The sequence below is a fragment of the Engystomops pustulosus genome, chromosome 2 (assembly GCF_040894005.1).
Source record: "Engystomops pustulosus chromosome 2, aEngPut4.maternal, whole genome shotgun sequence".
NCBI classification, from domain to species: domain Eukaryota; kingdom Metazoa; phylum Chordata; class Amphibia; order Anura; family Leptodactylidae; genus Engystomops; species Engystomops pustulosus.
This window is the reverse complement of record NC_092412.1, coordinates 101,161,328-101,185,866: the sequence shown is the minus strand read 5'-3', so window position 1 is coordinate 101,185,866 and position 24,539 is coordinate 101,161,328. Positions and strand designations below refer to the sequence as shown.

The 24,539-nt window shown below is 38.1% G+C and overlaps 1 protein-coding gene across 8 annotated transcripts in view; it reads right to left on the bottom strand.

The window, feature by feature from the left end:
• LOC140118181 (ATP-binding cassette sub-family C member 5-like) overlaps window positions 1-24,539 on the bottom strand; it is a 76,816-nt gene that overhangs the window by 19,513 nt on the left and 32,764 nt on the right. For 7 of the 8 annotated variants that reach the window (XM_072135741.1, XM_072135739.1, XM_072135745.1 and 4 more), the window contains 8 exons: window positions 13,729-13,932; window positions 12,708-12,833; window positions 9,257-9,326; window positions 7,126-7,214; window positions 6,200-6,251; window positions 4,377-4,561; window positions 3,308-3,454; window positions 146-275 (listed from right to left, as the gene is read on the bottom strand). In XM_072135741.1, coding sequence (XP_071991842.1) covers window positions 146-275; window positions 3,308-3,454; window positions 4,377-4,561; window positions 6,200-6,251; window positions 7,126-7,214; window positions 9,257-9,326; window positions 12,708-12,833; window positions 13,729-13,932 — 1,003 coding nt within the window. Of the gene's footprint in view, window positions 1-145; window positions 276-3,307; window positions 3,455-4,376; window positions 4,562-6,199; window positions 6,252-7,125; window positions 7,215-9,256; window positions 9,327-12,707; window positions 12,834-13,728; window positions 13,933-16,765; window positions 16,820-24,539 lie in introns of those variants that run through there. The other variant, XM_072135747.1, reaches the window with a different exon arrangement.

Below are 24,539 nucleotides of genomic sequence, written 5' to 3'. Positions count from 1 at the left end.
ACAGTTCTCTAGTTCTTCTAAAATGAGATTATGTTGCAGCACTGTAATTCAGAAGCAGTTGCTAATGTACTAAGTGAACAACTTTCCTGTGTATAAAAGGATGAATTCCTTATGTGAATTAGTAGGGATTAATGTCCGGTTGTACCTTCATCCACATCTTTGGTAAATCTGTTCAGGATACGGCCAAGAGGAGTTGTATCAAACAATTTTATTGGACTACAAAGGACTTTTTGAAATAGAAGATCATGAAGTCTTGTTGAGGCTCTCAGGGTACTCTATAGTTAAGAAATACAAATGTAATAATTCATACAATTTATGATATAACACAAATCTATACATTCAAGATAGAAATAGTCAGATTTGCAGTATGTGAAGAATTTAACTGAACACTTCTATCAATGACAAGTCACCTTCTGGAAGATTGCTTACAGTAAAGTTCAGTTTTATAATATGGACATACAACGATATAAAAGACTCCAGCCTAACTTCTTAAAAATGTTACTTTAAGACAGTTCTCATAATTGGTTACCACAATTCAACAAACATTTTTTTTCCTATCCTAGTAATAAAAACTCCAGGGATTTTCTAGAGTATTTAGCTACAGCTTTCTATCTACAAATTTACTGGGATCCATTTGTCATTTAGATTAATTGATACCAAGTTGACCTGTTCAGAATTAGGTATTACACTACAGTGAAAAACAGCAGTATGCAGCTGTCCCGCATCTACACTCAATGCAGTACTTTTTTAACGGATCCGTGAATGTCACGTCAATAATCCACCAATCTCATTCTTGTCATCTTCCATTTTATCTTATCTTATTTGCTTTACAGCCATTCTGTCTGTTTCAGATTTAGCTTCCCTATATATAAAGGAGGAAGTCGCTTTAATTTGCAGTAATCAGCATAATACAAGAACATATAATGTAATATGTATGTCTGGGCTATCGGTCAATAATCACAAGATGTAACCACTTTTATTTTGTAATGTCTAAGATTAACTAGTTCTCTGTTCTTGACCACGTGAGTTAACTATAAGAGGAAATAAACTGTTGGACAATAAAGCAGAAGTCTTTCAAGATATCATTGTGTGTGTCTCTATTGATTTCTCTGTGCAATGTGCTGATACCTTAACATTTATTGATTGGATCTCGTCCTGTAATAGCTGTTGGGGGTCGTTTGGGTCCCCCCCGATCAATCAAACCTTACAGATCAATTCACATAATTGTTGTGTCCATTTAATTAAAACGTAGAGCAAACTACAGTCGGTATTTCATGGATCCCTCATAGACTAGAGTGATGAGAATCATTGTAAACAGGATCAGTTAAGGGCTGTTAATTTTCCTGGAGTGTTTTTTTTAAATAGACGGATCAAAAAATAGAAAGCAACTCCAACTTTAAAAAGTGATGAATGGTAGGTTCATTTACTCATACAGCAGCGTTTTGGTTGAACAATACAACCTTTCTTAAACCTGACTTGAAGAAAGTTGTATTGTTCAACAAAAACATCAATATATGGGTGAAAAAAACTACATTTATTCACTTTTTAATGTAGGAGTAATGCCTATTTTTAGCTTTATTAAAACGGGACCTTCCTTCGGTAGCACCCATCATTTCTTACTACCACTAGGTCACCTTCAGTAAAAAAAAAAATACATAAACAATGCAAAACTTTTTTCAGTCCGTTTGCCCCTTGCTTGCAGTACCTTACAATATACAGTTGAAACCAATAGTTTACATACACTATATAAAAAGACACATTTTTATATTTTCTCACTATCTGAAATCAGAATAACCCTTTTACGTTTTAGGTTAATTTGTATTACCAAAAGTATTTGTAGAGCAACATATGAGAATAATGAGAGAAAGTGAATTGTTTTAGGTATTTTTATTACTTACTGCAAACTCGAAAGTTTACATACATTTCATTAGTATTTGGTACCATTGCCCTTAAACTGTATAATTTGGGTCAATCTTTTCAGATATCCTTCCACACGCATCTCACAAAAGTTAGGAATTTGGACCCATTCCTCCTAACAAAAGTGGTGTAATTGAGCCATTTTTGTAGGCAACCTTTCAATAGGATTAAGGCTGCATTCACATGACCGTCGGGGGGATGTATATACGGCTGCAAACTTGCGGCAGTACATACGTCTCCCATAGACGGCAATGGCCACACCGAGCCGTACCAGCTCTGTACTTGGGGAACACATAGGACATGTCCTACCTTTCCCCGTGTTACGGCGCCGTGTGACATGCATCGCTATGGAGAAGGGAGAGGTCACCACGGTTAACAGATGCCCACCTGGGGGGCATACGTTCGTGTGAATGCAACCAGAGAGGAAGGCTTTGTTATCTTTAAGCCACTTTGTAACCAGTTTGGTAGCATGCTTCAGTTCATTGTTCATTTAGAAGACCCATTTGCTTCTCCCTTTTTCCTCCCAATGAAACGGTGGTCATTATGGCCAAACAGTGAAATTTTTGTTTTGTCAGACAACAGGACATGTCTCCAAAAATTATGGTCATTTTTGTAAACAATAATGTGGAGTTACGGCTTCTTATTAGCAAAGTGGCCTTTCAGCCCATGTTGATATAGTACTCATTTCACTAATAATAATACACTATAAAGTCACATAATGACACACTATTACCAGCTTCAGCCTGCATCTTATGCTTTTGTTCTTGGGTTGATATCCACATTTTGGACTAAAGCGGTCCAGAACTCATCTCCTTCCTGAGCAGTATGATGACTAGGCATTTCCATCTTGTTTGTACTTGGGTATACTTGTTTGTACAGATAAAGGAGGCACCTTCAGGTTTCTGGAAATTGCACCAAAGGACGAACCAGAGTTGTGCAAGTCCATAATTCTCTGCCTGATTTATTGGCTTATTTATTTAGACTTTCCCATGATGTCAAAGAAGCACTGTGTTCCTTAAAATACAGGAACTCAGATGTAGCCAATAAATCTATCTAAGCTTCCAAAGATATGACATCATCATATGACCCGTCCCAACTTGTTTAAAGGCATGGTAATCTTAGTGTACGCAAAAGTATAATGTAATTCTTTTTGGAAGTCCTAATTTAACTAAAACAGGGAAGGTTTATTCTGACTTTATGTTAGATGAGAGAGAAAACGAGCATATGTGTCTTTTTATATAGTGTATGTAAACTTCTGGTTTCAACTTCATCAAGTTGTTTATGTCATAAATAACCGCTAAATTCAATGTCAGTGGCAAAAATATTTTTCTAACCATAAAACAGTAATATTTTAATTAAACAATTTGAACAATTGAATTGAAGACTTTACCTTAACAAAAACATAGCCCCGTACAAATCTAAGCAACAGAACAGCCACCATAGACATGGCATAAATAGATATGTAAAAGTGCAGGTCTGGGTTGTCCTTCATACTTCCACTAGATTGAGTCCAGTTTGCTGTAGCAATTGATGTGTTCTAAAGATAAAACAATAGGAAATCAATATAATTATTTTATATAATAACTATAAAAATCAAAAAAACAAAAATAGTAAACAGGAAAGGAATGACAAAGGGTCATATATACAAACACAAAAGTACTCACATAAGTACTACTTTTTAGAAAATGGAGGAAAGCCCTTACTGTTCTTCTAGTGCACACACAGAAGATTTAAGTAAGTGTTTACATTAATGGACCTAATAAAAGGTAAACTCACCATAAACACTAACAATGTAACACTGATTACATTGATGATGATCAATCCCTTTACTTTCCACTTGTGCATCCACTCCTCTTTACTTTGACCCCTCCTAAGACACCACTCATATATTATGACAGCCTTCAGCCCCTATTCCTAAAGACCATTAAGACCTGTGCTTATGGATGCCCCACTAAGGGTTGGCCACTTTACCTAATATTCTTTGTAAAGTGTGTATATGCATGCATGTGCATGGATGCAGATGGAGGGTCATGTGATCTCTAACTGCCGATTGGTCATTGACAGATAGAGATCACGTGATCCTCTATCTATAGCCATTTTTTGGACAGGAATGTTTGGCTGATGAGGTAAAAGACAGGAGGCTTCACTTTACATATCAAGAAATTGTTATATGAGTTATTGATATATGTATATTGGTAAATTACCTAATATCCTGACCCCCACATTTACACACACATTACAAAATGCATGAGGTAAAGTGGCCAACCCCTTTAAAAAACAGCTACAGCAATGTGTCTGTATCAATAACGGCTTCGTTGAATTACCCTGACATAGCTAGATAGAAAATACACCGGACAAATTTGCATTAAAACAAAAAATGAGGTCATTAAGAATAACTCCAACAATTCTAAAATAAACTAAGGTTTTATACATAAAAACTACAGTAAGAAATATCTTACCCCACTGCCTTGTTTAATCCAGTAACTTAGCCACCAGTTACTGAAGGCTGCACTACCGGTGGTAAGCAGGAACAGAAAGGCATTTATGGTGATTATAAGTGCACCTCCAGCCGCTTTAATATATGCTCCGTATATTGTCCATGGCACAGTGCTATCACCCTTCTCTTCTGCTTGCATCAGTCCTGCTAAAATGTGTAGAAATAGGTGACAATGACATAAATATTATAATAATGTATAATATTATATGTAATGTATTGTGGAATTTATCCATGTGATCATGAACCGCTAGATGCTAAATGTTAATTAACAGTTTACTGAATATTTGTATTTTAATACAGATTGTAAAAACATACTTTATTCACAGATAACTGCCTACCTAGGTAATGGATCCTTATGGTGATGCATTTATTTTGTTACATTGCCCCTGTTGTTCTTTTGATTCCACCTCAGAAGACCATGAACATATGTGACCACCAGAATGTTAACATTAGGTGGACGTTCTGAGAAGGAATGAAAAAAACTTCTAGAGGCATTATAAAGTAATGAATTATATGTAACAGCAATATCTTATACAAATAGGCTTTTTTAATATATATATATATATATATATATATATATATATATATATATATATATATATATATATATATATATATTCCTGTTTTGACTTAATCCTGTAGAATTCAAGAACTTTACTTTAAAATCCTCTCACACTGGTACTGTACACCATTTAAACTGAGACAAATTAACCCCCAGATTTCAGACAAATGCTGACACTGCGAGGGTGACACAGGAACAATGCTACATATTTGGTGGAGTTGCCTCGTAACCCCTCTCTGGCAAGATGTCAATCAACTTTATAATGCCTTGTCTAACTCCCATACAGTTCCTAAACCAGAACAGGCTTTGCTATCTGCTCTCACAGGACCCATTTCAAAAATCAAAAAAGGCACATTCTTGTTTCAGCCTGCCAGGCTCTTTTTTGTTTGCGGTCGTATGTATGTAATCACATGAAATCACAGCATGCTTCCATGGACTTCTACTCCTCTCCATCCTCCATGTTTGCTATGCTATGATTTCATGTCATCAGATAAATACTTGGAAAGAAGTTGCAAATGTTACTGGGTTAAAGGACCTTAGATGACATCGACCTGGTCACATGACATTAACTGCCCAATAGTGATGTGTCATTCACGAACAACGGGAGCTGGATGGGAGCTCAGGGGGCCGATGGTTAACTAAACTCTGCCCCTAACTCACCACGCCCCCTTTAACCCGATACAATCGGGATAAACTGGTGTGGAATGGGGTGATTGACAGGCCTGCGGCTCCCTATTATATATTTAATAGTGAGCCATTCAGGAGCCAGAAGAGCCAGCTCTTCTTCTCACTAAGAAGAGCCGTAATTCCCATCAATAGTGCCCAATGATGTAACAGAGCTCTCTCTCTCAATGTTCCATACAGCACCATGTCCTAGCAGTAAGACCTGTCAATCAGGAAAAAGGAGGCAGGGCAGTGCAAGTAAAATTTACTATGCAGGACTCACTTAGTGTGACTGGACTCATATTAGGTGAGTTGTATATAAGTTTAAAAACTGATTTTTTAACATTGCAGCCATGGAAAGCATCTGTTTAGGGATAAGGACAATAGTTTTTAATTATTAAGTATTTATTTGGGGGGGCGGGGTTAATTTAAATGGCAGGTTCTCATTAAAGGGGTTATCTAGGTAATTTTATTTTTACTACTTATCCTAAAGATATGTAATCAGTGTCTAATGACCTTCTATGAAATGTACCTCTATATCACACACAATATATACATACCCATGATCTCTTTATCTTCACCATCATCACCATCAGTTTTGTCTTGATTAGCCTATAAAAGAGAAGATTTGTTTATGAAAATATTTAACAGAATCTGCTGTAAATTTCACTTAAAGGGAGCCTGTCAGCATTTTTGACCATGCAATACTGCTAAATAGGAAAGGATACATGTTGAGATATACATGCACTATGTGTATTATTTTACATGCCAGACTCTCAAGTAGCAGTATTTGAGCATAGAGCCCATCAGAAAGGGCATCTTGCAGCTTATGCGCCTGCATGAATACTCACATCACTCGTCCGTCTTTAAATTTAATCACAGCTCACCTCTTGCCTTTCCCTACACCCGTAGCAGATGCTCTCTGCAAATCTATATACAATGTCGTTTGTACAGTCGAACTCTTAAACTGAATAAAATAAAAGACGCATAAACTTGGAGGTTCTCTGCAAAGCCCCTCAGGCTTTGAATATTTTAGAAACCTTTATTTTTTCTAAATGCAGCTGCTCCTATTTTTACTAAAATTGCATTACTGCAAAGGGGAAAGGAACGGGGAGGTGAGTATTAAACCATCTACCATCAGGGAAACTGGTTGTCAATCGGCATAAAAAAATTATGATAGTCTCTCTCTCCTATGGGAAAAAAAGTGGCAGCATGAGCTACCATAATGCCCAGATATAGGTTATATAATTGTATATAGGTTCAATTCCAGGTTATGTATTGTAACTAGGTATATACTGTCAGCAAAGACTTGGTGATGTTTTTACTGTTGGTTTACTTTATTACAGATATATAGTATCACCTTCATGCTCTTCCCCCTTATATTTCCTGTAGTCCTTTTTCCTCTTTTCCTTCTTTTTTGGTAAATAATAAAGAATTAAGATAAATAAAAATCGCTGACAGACTCCCTTTAAGTAGTTTTTCTCACTTTTTTTGCAGGTGTCTCCTCGGTGAGATCCATACTCATTGCATTGCCTAGATTTACTTCGTCAGGATTCATGGATTCTACTGTCATGTCTGAAACATTAAATTGTATCCATAGTTATTTATAGTTATTTTTTATTATCATTATTATTACTACTACTAATAATATAATAGCAGTGTTAAAAACTTAATAAAGGATACAAATAGTCATGACCCATTCCATATTCTGCTTTGGATACATTGTTAGTTGTTTCAATCTGTTTCATTTTAGAACATGAAACATTTTCTCTGTGTAACTAAATCATTTTTTTTTTTTAAAGGAAATTGGATGTGATTCATACAAGGGTCTGATCTTTTCACGTATATCCAAAAAGTCGTCAGTCATTGCATGGTAAATTCTAAGTTTTTTATTGATATTGTTATAGCAAACCAAGATTGTGTAACATTTTGGGCCCGAAAGGGTCCTTCATCAGGCATCCTCCACTTCCACAGCGATACACTGTATTTCCTCTTGCCGCCTTGCATAATGGTGTGTTCTGTGAACCTTCCCCTCTATACTCTCACAATCCATGCTTGATGAAGGACTCATTGGGGTCCGAAACATTACACATTGTAATACCAATGTCAATAAGAACCTTTGAATTTGAATTACTTTGGAATGAGTGCCGACTTTCTGGAAATAAATGAATAAGGTATGGTACACCAGATTTATTTTAGGAGTGACTTCATGTGACATCGATGAAAACTAAGATAATTCCAAAATATAGTATAAAATAGTTGTAAATATATTACAATAATACACCTAGAATTATAAGTGCAGCTTCTTTAAAATGCAAAAATATCTATATATTGAACCCATTTTTTGAAAGGACTGGTATTAGGACTGAACCTGGGCAACATAGTAATAAGTTACGACTTATGTACACAACATTAGAAAATAGCCGTGTGCTGTCAGTTTTTTTAATGGACAACAATAAATATATCCACAATGAATGCACAACTGTTTAATGTAAAAATACACAAGGTAATTTTTTAACTATTCAGGATCAAGCTTTTTAATTTTTTTGCATCTGTTTTTCACTATAAAATTAAAAAACCTTGCATTTTAAAGAAACAACCAGCCGATGTATATTGATGTCAATTACAAAAAGTTGAGTTAATGATAGTACGTTAATGACAAAAAGTAGAGTGTTTGTCTCATTTGAAACTACTTTAATGGATCACTGCATGCTAGCCATTACCTGTGGTGTTAGTAACTGGTGCAGACTATAGTGCAATCCCTACAACAAGATCACCAATTCCACAAGAATGTAAATCCATTTGTAAATATAATCTCGCCTTAATGGTGTGAATAAAGTCTCAGGCTGCGTTCACACGTGGCGTTTGCAATGCATTTGAAACTGTGAGATCTGCCTAATTACATTGCTGATAACATTTGTGTTTGCAAAAACTACATTAACGTTAATGTAATGTTAACACATGCGTTACCACTGCATTTTGTAAATGCAAATGTTAACAGCAATGTGAGAAGGCAAATCTCCTGTCCTCGGCTGTTGTATTGTGTTTCAAAACGGAATGTAAACGCCACGTGTGAACGCAGCCATGTAGTTTAAAACTGATAAATACAGTTGTGTATGACTCCCACCAAAAAACTTGGTGTCTGGTTACCAATCGCTTGTGTTTCCATAGAAAAATGAAAGAAGAACGCAAATGCGTTCAGATTAAGGTCCATCCCTCTACGCTAGCATTGCGGTTGTAAATGCAGTGCTAGCAGTACATGTGACCGCTGCGGGTGCATTCACACTTGGCAGTAACACATGTGTTTTCAAACGCATCTGAACAGCTGAGAAGAGGAGATTTGGCTGATTACATAGCTGTTAACATACGGTTTACAAAACGCATGCATTGACACGTACAAGATAGGTTCTTTTGTCCCTCAGACAATTGGATTTTCAAAATTTGTGCTTTCATGGGAACAAGGGTTATCAATAAAGCTTCATTACTGACACTAAAGCTGATTTTTGCAGCCTGGGAGTAAAGTAAAGCATCCAGAGAGCTTCACTAGAGGTCATTGTAGTGTAATCTGTCAGTCAGGTTACCGTCTGGACCATCTGTATAAGGTTTTTTTAAGTTACCTTGATTTTTATTCAGTTGAGTGTCATTGACCGATTTTGCAGAACCTTGTGTATTTCCTTTAATTAAAATCTGTAAAAGAAAACATATAATTTTAAAAGAAAATTTCAAGCTATTAAGAAGAGAAATTACAAAGTATCCAGATATAATGTTATTTGATGTATATTGTACAGTGCTAGAAAATATAGAGTGTGATTTTGTGTTAGTGATGTCTGGTGGTCACTAACAGTCAGTGGGACAATGATCATAAATAATTGTAAATGTGTGTTCTTTTTAAAACACTGTTTAGGCTTCTGCTACTTTCTAACAGCGTACGCTCTTTATGAAGGGGGAACTAATGGCTCATACATGAAACATACCTGTAGGCTCCACAAAAGTGTTTCTTTTAATCCATCTAGGCAATATAGGTCAGGATACATCTTGTGTTGCTGTATGGAATTCCCTATTCCATTCAAAGGGACCCAGTAAGAAGGTATACAGCAAGGTATACGGTTAACATGTGAGCAGATGGGTAATTAATACTTTGTCGCCCATTGGAGGTAAATGTCGGAAGTATAAGCTACATTCACACGACCACTGGAGGAAGTATATACGGTTGCAAGCTGGTGGCCGTATATACGTCTCCCATAGGGCGGCAGTTGGCACACAGATCGGTACAGAGCAGTACAGTGCAGCACATGTGCGGCTCCGTACCCGGGAAAAAGATAGCACATGTCCTATCTTTCCCCGTATTATGGCGCCGTGCAGCGCTCACCCCCTCCTCCTCTCCCGTGCGCCGACGGGCACACATTCATGTGAAAGAAGCATAAGGCTACAATCCCACGGCTGTATGGGGGACGTATACATGGCCGAAGTATATATGCCGTACGTCCCCCATAGATGGCAATGGTCACACAGCGTTGTGCAGGAGCGGTACGGTGCCGCACACATGCGGCTCAGTACCGTTCCGTGGCTGGGAAAAGATAGGACATGTCCTATCTTTCCCCGTAATACGGCGCCATGCCATATATGGCTATGGAGAGGGGCGGGGTGAGCAGCGCTACTCCTCCTCCTCTCCCAGGCACCACCATGTGCCCGGTACGGAGGGCACATCGTTGTGGGAATGTAGCATAAGTCTGAAATCATCTACAGTAACTTACAGCACACAGAAAATTGAAATGCAAAACATCTAAGTATATTGTCCAAGGTTATTACAGTACAGTGTTCCACTGTAATGCCAATATTTACACTTAGCATTTACAGATAACATTTCTATTTGTTTTTGAATGGTCATAAGATGGTCAAAGCATCAGAAGCTCAATAATAAGAGGTTAACAGTAAAATATATCATTTTAAAACAAGATTTGGGGCAGATTTACCAATTTTTGGAGCAGAATTAGGTGTAAAACATTTTATGGTGTTTCTGACAAAAAAATTATGCATCAGGTATTAGGCCATTTCTTCTGACTAGCTTATCATCTCATGCATGTGTCCCATTGACACCATTTTAACCCAGACAAAACCTATAGCACCAGCAGTGTTCCATGGTCATCTTTGATGTCCACCATAGAGACCCAAGTACCATGAAGACATCACGACTCAGGCCTCAAACTTGGATACATTCTCACCACAGTGTCATTTAAGCTCCACTGGGAGGCCCTGTGCAAGCTTCCTCACTTAGTATCAAACAGTTATTATAAAACTCCCCCTAATATCCCTGAGCATTTCATGAAACAAAAGGGTTATGAAACTCTCGCATCTATTAAAGAAAGCCTCCACTTGTCTCTCTTTACTTAATAAGGCTTCAATCCAATCCATATGCATTATTGATGCAAGTTAATAATTTATAGTCAGTAGCTTCAGACATCCCGTAGTACAAGCACTTGATTTTTTTTATACAATCAGAGACTCTAAGACTCTGTATGTAATCGGGGAAATTCCCCCCGACGTCCCTTATCTAGTAACCTACTAGATACAGGATTAGTCTAAGCCAGGTCAGACCTGTTTTCCGCCAGAGACTATAGTAAATGCAGCAAGGTGGGGACTTCATGACCCTGCCTGGCCCCCTAAGTGGCTTGCGGGCAAAGAAATTTCTGAACTAGCAGAGAGATGGGGAGATTTTATGTGGCTTATTAGCCAGTTTTCTAGTACAATAAATCTCCCCCAATGTATTTTAAGACTGCATGGTCTACATTTACAATGCCAAACTAAATATTGGCTATTGAGTCTATATAAAATCATCTAAAGGAAAATTTGGCAACTGCAATATAAGGAACGGCAATATATTAAAATATTAAATGCAACGTTTCAGTCTATAAATATCAGACCCGAATTGCAAGGTATACAGAAGGGATATCTGTATTCCTTCTGTATACCTAGCAATCCATGCCTGATGAAGGTCTGGTATTTATAGACCGAAATGTTGCAATTAATATTTGGACTGCCATTCCTTACTCACCTGATTCAAATAGTAATCTATTACTATAGCTCCATCAAATTCCATAGAGCTTTACAGATTCTGGGGAACATATACAAATAAAATTGGTCATTAAAATAAACAGTCATGTGAAACAATTGGAGTGAGGGCCTTGCTTGCAAAAGCTTAAAGTCTATGAGGATGAGCGGGTGACACAAGAAGTATTACAGCCTGTAATGGTCAAGTCATTTTTCTAACTGAATGGAATAAAAAATGTAATAAATAAAAAATGCTGCTGCTTGAACCAGCCATCAGTCGCCATCTTATATAGAAAGTCCAAAATTATCTTTCTGGATAACAGGGGAAGTACCCAGAATTGGTTAACAAAGAGTTAAAGTTGCATGCAGTTTGCGTGTGCGATAGGCCTCCCTAAATAGGTTTTAAGAACATGTTTGAAGCTTTGGGGGTTGTGTGTTAGTCTTATAGACTGGGGTAGAGCATTCCAGAGAATTGGTGCAGCTCTGGAGAAGTCCTGGAGACGTGAATGGGAGGTTCAAATTAAGGAAGCAAATAATCTAAGATCACTGGTGGTTCCAAGAGCATGGGTTGGATGATAGAGTGAGATAAGAGAGGAGAAGTAAGGGGTTCAGAATTATGAAGAGCTTTGTGGATGAGGGTTATTAATTTAAACTGTATTCGGAAGGAGACGGCCAACCAGTACAGTGACTGGCATTAAAAAGTACCACTTTGAAATCTTTCTTTGAGGAGTGCCAAGTCTTCCTATACATGAATCTGGATGGTGTTGTAACCTACTTGAGCACTGGTATAACCAATGTTGAGTGATGTATATTATTTACCGTATACTATATAAAATCATCATGGTTGGTAGAACTTGTAAATGGAGTCATAATTTTGCTTGCATTAGAAAATTTCGATAAATGACTATAACTGTGTTAATGAAATGGCCCTCTAATTCTCATGTGTTTGTGGCTTTACAAATGTTTATGTGTAAATAGCAAGCATATACTAAGAAAAAATCACTTAGATAAAATACTCACTGTTTGCTGCATACTCTCAAATAAAAGAGCATAATCTCCCTTTAATTTCATTAGTTCCTCATGTGTTCCTTGCTCGGCAATGTACCCATCTTTCATGTACAGAACTTCATCACATTCAGCAAGGTACTACAATAAATAATTAATGAATAAATATAATTTTAAAGGAAAATGTTAAAAAAGGTTAATCCTTAACAGAATGCAACAGGATGTATATAACAGTATATTAATAGCTGATACAATGAGATACCAAGATGCCAGTAAGTATCGCATCTCATGACAGAGCCACTGATTGTCTACTAAATTCCCGCAAATTAATTTTGCAGCCAAAGACAAGTTGGAGTTGCCAATGAATTGGAGAAGTCAGTATAGGTTTTCTTCATTATTATAACATTAAGAATAAGTCAAGATCACCGAATATACACATGTACACAAGGATGTTTCCTTTACTAAAAGAGATTTTAAAGGGTTAAAGGAAATCTACCATTTTTTTTATACATTGTGAAACATACTTTGAGAATGCTGTAGCTATACTGATGCAGAAGCATATCTTGTTTAATGAGTGGTTTTGCTGAAAAAGCTATTATAAAATTATGATAATGAGGCTCTGTCGCTCCTGTGGCTAGCTCGGCGCTTCTCCTCTTACCCTAATTATGCACCGCTCCAGAGAATGATGTAATCACTGTATTGTCTCTGACAGGCAGAAGTAATCGCTGCACCATCCATCAACTGCTGTATATAGGTCATCCAGCTCAGGTCTGTCCGGCCTTTTCAGGAAGCTCCTTGTAATGTGTTAATGTACAGCAGGCTTCATGCAACCGAGCTTCCCCAAGGTCCTAAATTTTAAAATAGTTTTTTGAGCAAAACCACTTAGTTCAGGGAATAAACAAGATATGTTTCTGCATCAGTGTAGCTACAGTATTCTCAAGGTATGTTTAGTTCAAAATGCATTAAATCAAATGGTAGATTTCCTTGAAATTGAATTGAAATAGTTTTAAAAAAGCAGTAGATTACTGTGCAGTACCTGTAATTGATGTGTCACAAATAAGACACTCCTGGTCTGCATTCCAGTTTTAATTGCCTTGCTGAATAACTCCATTGCCACATAAACATCTACAGCACTGAGTGGATCATCCAAAAGAACCAAATTACTTGAACTATAGAGGGCACGAGCCAAGCTTATCCGCTGTCTCTGGCCTCCACTTAAATTGACTCCACGTTCTCCTATCTTTTAAAACAAAAAAATGGGAAAATATGATTTCTGTATGGGATGCAAATGAAAGAAAAACATTCATCTTTCAAATAAATCACTATCCTAAAAGATAACTCACTTTTTTAGTTTCAACAAGGTTTTATTGTTTGAAAAACATAGGAAAATGCCTTACAATAGGTCAAGGTGCAAGGTGTACCCCATGCAGGGGGATTAGTAATGAAAACAGAATTTTTTTGATATATAGCAAGCTTCTGTATCGTTCAAAACAATAAAACATAGGGGAAATAGGGTGGGGAAGGGGACACAGGGGGGAGGAGAAAAGCAGATTACTCAGCATATATAGCTCTGAGCACAAAAACTGAATAGGAAAGTTAGATCGGTCCTTTTCCGAAGAATTTAAAGAGTTGTGTCGCTTCAAATGATTATAACTAGAGATGAGCAAGCACTAAAATGCTCGAGTGCTAGTTACTCGAGTCAAACTTTTCTCGAGGCTCGAGTGCTCGTTTCGAATAACGAACCCCACTGAAGTCAATGGGATACTCGAGCATTTTTCAAGAGAACCAAGGCTCTGCAATAAAATGTGTCATTTGATTGAGAAATAAGGAAGTCAGTCCTGTTTCTTCATTTTTTTTATTCAATGGAATATTCGTGGAACTTCAAAAAGGAGAATGACCCGTGTTAAACATCTGCAATGTGTTCTTCAAACATATTGTTCTTCAAATACTATTGTGAAGAACACCTTTCTGTACTCATGTCTTCTGATAAGTTAGCAGATGTACGGAAACATCTGCAATGTGTTCTTCACTGAAGAACACATTGCAGATGTTTCTGTACATCTGCTAACTTATCCGAAGACACGAATGCAGAACGGTGTTCTTCACAATAGTATGTTAAGAACAATATGTGTGAAGATTCTTCACACATATTGTTCTTCACATACTATTGTGAAGAACACCTTTCTGCATTCATGTCTTCGGATAAGTTAGCAGATGTACAGAAACATCTGCAATGTGTTCTTCACTGTGTTCTTCACTTAAATTATGCTTAATGATCCTTAAATGATCCTGTGTTCACTGTGTTCTTCCCTGTTCTTCAATTCCTTAAGTGAAAGCTCGTTCTCGAGCAGGCGAAATACTCGTCCGAGTAACGAGCCGTTTCGAGTATGCTAATACTTGAACGAGCATCAAGCTCGGACGAGTATACTCGCTCATCTCTAATTAGAACTTTTGAACACTTTGGTGAAGTGATTTTGATATTTTTCTTTATGTTGGTGGTAACATTTGATTGATATGTGTTGTGTTTATTTATAAAACAAAATTGCCAAAATTTTAAAATTGTAAATTATCTTATTTCCAGACAGATATTTTTACTACCCAAATTAGTGACTAACTAACATTTCTGCTTTATGTTTCAATCATTATTAAAATTACTTTTTATTTTAATATAGCGTTACATATCGATTACAACGCAATTTTCCTGATCTCCATTTTTTTAGGTTTAGAGGCAGAGTGGGTTATTTATCATTAGGCAAGCTCTGCTGCCCACCAGGTTCATTAAAGTGTCTTTGGCCCTTTAATAAATGTTATGTCCGAAAAAAAAGGCCCAAAAAAGTCTCAAAATGCATAAAAAGTTCCAACACATACACAAGCATAGTTCTATGTTCACACCAAAAAACTCCCCAGGAAAACCAATGCTAAATAACCCCCAGAGGGTGCATATACTTTTGCAAAGTGTCTTCTACAACTCCTCATGCTTTATGCCTTCTGCTGACAGGCTGGAGGGGGCACACTTCAAACGGTCTGAATTGTGGCACCTACAAACAGAATTCTGGTGTCCTATTAGAGAGGAATCAACCATTTAACATAATATCACGATTGTGTTCCAAGGTGAAACACAACCGGAGATATCCACACCCATAGTTACAGTCAGGAATTGAGATCTGTATTTAAGATTAAAAAAAAAAAACTTTAAAAGTGTAAATCTCAGTTTCTACTATACCTAGAAAGACACTTTTTATATGATATTAATAGGGATTCTCCTATTTAATAGAACACCTGAATTGTGTTTCTAGGTGCCACAGTTCAGGAGATTTAAAAGTTTGACACTTTCATGACCTATCAGTATGTAGCACCTCATTTAGGACAGAAAATGGTGTCGACGCCAGAAATATATCTTCACAGCACCCCAATATTAAATATGTGTCTCCTTTCCGAGAGCAAGTTGGCAACCAAGCCAGTGCAGACAACAATGCTTTATGTAAATGTCCCCCGTTGAGTTTTGTTGTATTCATTATTTGTAGCATTATGGGTTTAAACCTCTAAACTGTTTCATACGCTGTTTCAAATATCAGCCTAAGAGATATTAGAAACAATGGTATCTTTATTTTTGGAGTGGTTTATAAATTCATGCCCTTACCATACCAATTCCAATTTTGGAACATCGCCAACCAAATAATACCACCATACTGTTACAAAATAAAACTACCAGAAGACCAATATTCTAAACAATAGCACAACAAAGCCTGATTGATCCCTCCAAACTGCGACCCACAGCATTACTACAAAATTAAGAAAATACCAACATTCTGATGAACACAAGACTCTATACAAAGACCGGTATTACCAATAATTTCACAAATATAAACTCCATTTTTTGATCACTAATGCCTCTTTACAAGGCCCACATAATAACCCTTTATCATGACCATTACCATTACATAATGACTGAATAATACTACAATACCAAATGAAAACCTAAAGACACAGACCAGTATTTATCATCATATAATGACCAAATAGTAGTAGATATCAGTCCTGCACAGTGGCTGCAGTGTAATCCAATGACTTACAAGTGATGTCCTCGGTGTTGTCTCTTCACTTCGGTCTGATCTTCCAGCCACAACTTATCTCTGCGGGTTTATAAAACAGACATGGTTGGCATCATCCTATATACTCCTCACACGTGACCTCCATGTACAAAACTGACCACACTCTGCCCCCAGCATACTGTATATCCCCTTCACCCCACAACTGACCACACTGTGCCCCCATACATCATATATATCCCTCATACCACAAATGACCACACTGTGCACCTCACATATATAATATAAACTTCTTCCACCACAACTGACCACACTGTCACCCCACATATTTCATATATAGCCCATACACCAGAATTGACCACGCTGTGCACCCACATATATCATTTTACCCCTTACCCCACAATTGGCCACACTGTGCCCCACATATATCAGATATACCCCTAACACCACAATTAATCACACGTTGCCTCCACATATATCATATATAGCCCTCACACCACAACTAACCTGACTGTGCCCCCCACATATATCATATATACCGCTCACACCACAACTGACCACACTGTGCCCTATATATCATATATATCCCTCACACCACAACTGACCACACTAGGGCCCCCACATATATCATATATACCCCTCACACTTCAACTACACTATGCTCCCACATATATATCATATATATATATACTTCAGGCCACAACTGACCACACTGTGCCCCCATATATCATATACACCCCTCACCCCACAACTGACCACACTGTGCCCCATATAGCATATATACCTCTCACGCCACAACTGACCACACTATACCCCCATATATATCATATAAACCCCTCACACCTCAACTACACTATGCTCCCACATATATATCATATATATACTTCAGGCCACAACTGACCACACTGTGCCCCCATATATCATATACACCCCTCACACCACAACTGACCACACTGTGCCCCCATATATCAAATACACCCCTCACCCCACAACTGACCACACTGTGCAACCACACATATCATATATACCCCTCACAACACAACTAACTACACTGTGCCCCACACATATATCATATATGCCCTTCACACCACAACTAACCTAACTGAAATAATTTCCCAATCAACTAACTCTGCTAATCCCCTTCTGTCCGCTACTTCACCCTCTTAGGTCTCTTCCTTTGAGCCATTTTCTCTATTGGCCTGAAGGACACTGCATACTCTTGATTTTCTTCCTATCTCTCTGACGGCACCTTCAGTGTCTCCTTCTCTGGATCTATCTTCTCCTCTTCCTATCACTGTCAAGCTTCCACAGGGCTCAATCCAAAATCTACTTTTCCCTTTACATTGCCCCCAACGGACAAACCATCAGCAGATTTGGTTTCTAGTATCATCTTTATCCTACTGATACCCAGCTATATAAGTCTGCAAGTAATATCACTTTACTGTGCTTTACTGTGAAACACCAATAACTGTCTTTCTGCTGTCTCTTCATGTCCTTTCTCTTCTTGAAACTTAAAGGGGTATTCCAGGAATCAGCATAATACATAAATGAATGGGTCCTTAAAATATAAGCTAATATGCAATTAGCTGTTTAAAATGTTGCTCCCTTTAGCAGTAAAAAGCTGTTGACCTATACTGTAATAAAGAATTAAAATGCTACTGCCCTATAATCAGCTAGTTGATTTCCTATGTGCGGAGCAGACACAGGACAGAAGATGGCCGCTGGTCACATGTCCACATCACAAGTACTGCACCTGCCTGGGCAGGTCATGTGATCACCACTATGACTGTAGTGGGTTGGTTGCAATGCATCCTGTATGGCCACTGTTGTGGTGAGACGTCATCTCAGTGAGGTAATGTGCAGTGATGGCAGTTACACATCATTACTGGTAACAGAGTAAGAAAGTCTGTTACATCATCATTGGGAGTTGAGCATAAGAGGGAGGAGGAGTTACTGAGAACTAAAGGATCATGGGACTTGTAGTTTCCAGTGCCAGCCGTATTGGTGATAGCTCCCTTTTGTAACTAATGACATTGAGTTTTGTTATATTTATTTATTTATAGCCTCATGGGTTTTTGTATCAGATGTTCATATTCCCAGTATACTCCTTTACTCTTTCCAAAACCTAACTTCTTGTCTTTTCACTGTCTACTAACATATCATATATACCCCTCACACCACAACTGACGGCACTGTGCCCCAAGATATATCATATATTCCCTTTATACCACAGCTGACCACACTGTGCCCCCTTTCTATGTCATATAAACACTCTTTAATAATTCTTTAGGTAGGATGCCACCTTTAACAATTAATTAGGCCCTGTCTCCAATATTTATACATGTATATGGATGCAGTGTATATGCCTGCATGTAGCGGTGATGTGCTGCAGTTTATGTACTTGTATGTGGTGGTGATGTGCTGCAGTGTATATACCTGCATGTAGCGTTGATGTGCTGCAGTGTATGTACTTGTATGTGGTGGTAATGTGCTGCAGTGTTTGTACTTGTATGTGGTGGTGATGTGGTGCAGTGTATATACATGTATGTGGTGGTGGTGATGTGCTGTAGTTTATGTACCTGTATGTGGCAGTGATGTGCTGCAGTGTATGTACTTGTATGTGGTGGTGATGTGCTGCAGTGTGTGTAGTTGTATGTGGTGGTGATGTGCTGCAGTGTATGTACATGTATGTGGTGGTGATCTGCTGTAGTGTATATACCTGCATGTGGCGGTGATGTGATGTGCTGCAGTGTATGTACATGTATGTGGTGCTGATGTGCAGCAGTGTATATACTTGTATGTGGTGGTGATGTGCTGCAGTGTATATACATGTATGTGCTGGTGATGTGCTGTACTGTATGTACCTGTATGTGGCATTGATGTGATGTGCTGCAGTGTATGTACATGTATGTGGTGGTGATCTGCTGTAGTGTATATACATGTATGTGGCGGTGATGTGATGTGCTGCAGTATATGTACCTGTATGTGGTGCTGATGTGCAGCAGTGTATATACTTGTATGTGGTGGTGATGTGCTGCAGTGTATATACATGTATGTGCTGGTGATGTGCTGTACTGTATGTACCTGTATGTGGTGGTGATGTGATGTGCTGCAGTGTATGTACATGTATGTGGTGGTGATCTGCTGTAGTGTATATACCTGTATGTGGCAGTGATGTGATGTGCTGCAGTGTATGTACCTGTATGTGGCGGTGATGTGCTGCAGTGTATATACCTGTATGTGGTGGTGATGTGCTGCAGTGTATGTACATGTATGTGGTGGTAATGAGCTGTAGTGTATATAACTGTATGTGGCAGTGATATGATGTGCTGCATTGTATATACTTGTATGTGGCGGTGATGTGCTGCAGTGTATATACTTGTATGTGATGTGATGTGCTGCAGTGTATCTACATGTATGTGGTGGTGATGTGCTGCAGTGTATGTACCTGTATGTGGTGTGATGTGCTGCAGTGTATGTACATGTATGTGGTGGTGATCTGCTGTAGTGTATACACCTGTATGTGGCAGTGATGTGATGTGCTGCAGTGTATGTACCTGTATGTGGTGGTGATGTGCTGCAGTGTATATACTTGTATGTGGTGGTGATGTGCTGCAGTGTATATACATGTATGTGCTGGTGATGTGCTGTAGTGTATGTACCTGTATGTGGCAGTGATGTGGTGGTGATGTGCTGCAGTGTATATACTTGTATGTGGTGGTGATGTGCTGCAGTGTATATACTTGTATGTGGTGGTGATGTGCTGCAATGTATATACATGTATGTGGTGATGATGAGCTTTAGTGTATATGCCTGTATGTGGTGGTGATTTGCTGTAGTGTATATACCTGTATGTGGCGGTGATGTGCTGTGGTGTATATACCTGTATGTGGCAGTGATGTGATGTGCTGCAGTGTATGTACATGTATGTGGTGGTGATCTGCTGTAGTGTATATACCTGTATGTGGCAGTGATGTGAAGTGCTGCAGTGTATATACATGTATGTGGTGGTGATCCGCTGTAGTGTATATACCTGTATGTGGCAGTGATGTGATGTGCTGCAGTGTATGTACCTGTATGTGGCAGTGATGTGATGTGCTGCAATGTATGTACATGTATGTGGTGGTGATCTGCTGTAGTGTATATACCTGTATGTGGCTGTGATGTGATGTGCTGCAGTGTATGTACATGTATGTGGTGGTGATGTGTTGCAGTGTATATACTTGTATGTGGTGGTGATGTGCTGCAATGTATATACCTGTATGTGGTGGTGATGTGCTGTAGTGTATGTACCTGTATGTGGCAGTGATGTGATGTGCTGCAGTGTATGTACATGTATGTGGTGGTGATCTGCTGTAGTGTATATACCTGTATGTGGCAGTGATGTGATGTGCTGCAGTGTATATACATGTATGTGGTGGTGATCCGCTGTAATGTATATACCTATATGTGGCAGTGATGTGATGTGCTGCAGTGTATGTACCTGTATGTGGCAGTGATGTGGTGTGCTGCAGTGTATGTACATGTATGTGGTGGTGATCTGCTGTAGTGTATGTACCTGTATGTGGCAGTGATGTGATGTGCTGCAGTGTATGTACATGTATGTGGTGGTGATCTGCTGTAGTGTATATACCTGTATGTGGCAGTGATGTGATGTGCTGCAGTGTATGTACATGTATGTGGTGGTGATGTGTTGCAGTGTATATACTTGTATGTGGTGGTGATGTGCTGCAGTGTATATACCTGTATGTGGTGGTGATGTGCTGTAGTGTATGTACCTGTATGTGGTGGTGATGTGCTGTAGTGTATATACCTGTATGTGGCAGTGATATGATGTGCTGCAGTGTATGTACATATTCTCACTACTACTCACAGACCATCACCTCCAGCGCTGGTTTCCTTCTCCTGTTCTCCTGTAAAATGTGACATTGAAGATCTGCTCTGAATGGCGCCTCCTTCCTTTCTATGCCCAGCCGTGTTCCTATACAGCAGTCGCCACCACATATGGGGCATCCTCATACTCGGAAGAAATTGGGTATCAAACTTTGTGGAGTTTTTTGTCATTTAATACTTTGTAACGGTTTAATTTTTGGCCAAAATTAATATATTGTCAAAAAAAAATTACAGCTTGTAAATTATACCTCCATTTTGTTTTAACCCCAGTGAAGCATCTAAAGGGTTAACACACTTCTTAAAGTTGATTTTTTTACACATTGAGGGGTGTAGTTTCTAAAATGGCATGATTTATGGGGTTTTACTGCTGTTTAGGCCTCTCAGAGTCACTTAAAGCTGAGCAGGTGCCTCTAAATAAGGGTTTTGGCAATTTTCATAAAAATGGGAAAAATTGCTCCCAAAATTCTGAACCTCCTAACAACCTAGAAAAGAGAGAGGATGCATAAAACCCTATGCCGATATAAAGCAGACATTCCAGAAATGTTAGTTATAAAGTTATTTGGGTGCTACGACTATCTGCCTGAAAAGCAGAAAATTTTCAGAAATTTTTGCCAAATTTAAATTTGGCAAAAAAGATATCATCAAAATTTTTCTATGACTTTGAAGTACAATGTGTGACGAGAAAACAATCTCAAAATCCTCTGGTTAAGTTAAAGTGTCACTAAGTTATAACCTCCTATAATGACACAGGGCAAATTTTAGACCTAAAGGTCTAAAATGGCTTAGACACAAAGGGGTTAAGGGTACAATGGGCCCTGGGCTGTTTAAAAACTGTGGGGCCCCTTACATACCAGCATATAAAATTTTGCTTAAGTACATAACTACTACTTGAGCTCTACTTGGGCGCTAAGTCACTGCGCTCCGTGGCAGATTTATCCGCCATGCAGCACTAAGGGGTTAAAATCTCATTAACCCTTTCACAAATACCATGCAGCTAAAAAACCTCCTAATTTTCCAATCTTCTACTGTCCAATTTCGATGAGCTTGTGCAAATTGTAGCCTCAGTTTCCTGTTCTTAGCTGAAAGGAGTGGCACCCGGTGTGGTCTTCTGCTGCTGTAGCCCATCTGCCTCAAAGTTAGATGTACTGTGCGTTCAGAGATGCTCTTCTGCCTACCTTGGTTGTAACGGGTGGCGATTTGAGTCACTGTTGCCTTTCTATCAGCTCGAACCAGTCTGCCCATTCTCCTCTGACCTCTGGCATCAACAAGGCATTTCCGCCCACAGAACTGCCGCTCACTCAAATCACCTTTCTTCCCCATACTGATGCTCGGTTTGAACTGCAGGAGATTGTCTTGACCATGTCTACATGCCTAAATGCACTGAGTTGCCGCCATGTGATTGGCTGATTAGAAATTAAGTGTTAACGAGCAGTTGGACAGGTGTACCTAATAAAGTGGCTGGTGAGTGTATATAGGGGGTTTTGATGCTATATATGTAACATTTCATTCAAAACAGTATTTATCCGCAAAAGAGTAAATTCTGAAAATACAGAAAATCGCTATTCGATTTGTAAGCCGTGCGACATCAAAATATATTATCCAGACATTTCAAAAATTATGAAAATATAAAGAAGACATATGGGAAATGTTATTCAGCAACTTATTTAGGTGGTAAATCTATCTACCTGAAAATGTAATGATTTCGAATTTCAAAAAAGTGACATTTTTCAAAAAATTCATCATTTTTTCTTTTTTTGGAAAATAAACGCAAAACTTATCAGCCAAAATTTACCACTAAAATGAAGTACAACATGTGGGGAAAAAACAATCTCAGAATCGCTTTGATAAGTAACAGTGTTCAAAAGTTATAACCATATAAAGTGACGCAAGTCAGAATCCAAAAAATGGTGCTGAGCCTTAAGCTGTAAAATGGCTGTGTCCTTAAGGGGTTAAATATATAATATTAGAAAACTCCTTTTTATATCACCCCATTTTCGGAAGTGGACCACAAAAACTATTAGACACAGAAGATTGTTAACCCTTTGTGAGATTCATAGTAACGAAAACAAATTTGAAAAGAAATTTTGACTGGACCGTAATATGTTCATTTAACTCTAATATTTACAAATTTAGAAAAGATAAAATGAAAAAAGCCATCTTAAAATTTGTTATGCAATTTCTCCTGAATATGGGGACACACCACATGTGGATATTACTTGTTGTATGGGTGCACAGTAGGGCAGAGTATGGAACGAGTTTTGCTCTACAGGATTTTGCAGTTTTTAGTTTATTCAATGGCACACTTGAGCTATAAAATATTTGTTTTTCTGTCTACTTTCTTGAGATGCATTTTTTTCAGTGATAATATTTTGAGTCAGCTATGCCTTATTGATAAAAACTTATTGTGGCAGATTTATCAACCTGTCTGAAAGTCAGAATATTCTTAGTTGCCTACCAATCACAGCTCAGTTTTCATTTTACCAGTGCTCATGAATATTTTAAAGGGGAGTTTTAAAGGGGAGCTGTGATTGGTTGCCATGGTTGCCATTTTTTTGCATTCACCATATAACCTAATTTATTCTACACAATTATGGTACAATTATGGCAATACCATTTCTATATTTTTCCTTATGTTTTATTACTTTTGCAGAATAAAACCCAATGTGGGAAAAAATCTACCAAGTGGCATAACACTTTTATTTTATGTCTGTGAAGCTGTTTGAGGGCTTGTTTTTTGATGGGACATGTTGTACTCTTTTTCTACTTATTTGCATATCAGAAAAACAACTGTAAGGTACAGTGACTCAGTTGCAGATCATTTTAGGTGATATGGGGAGAGGGAGAGCTTTTAACCCTTCAACAGAAAGTATTTCTGGTGTGATAGGTAAAATTCTGGGTAAAATTC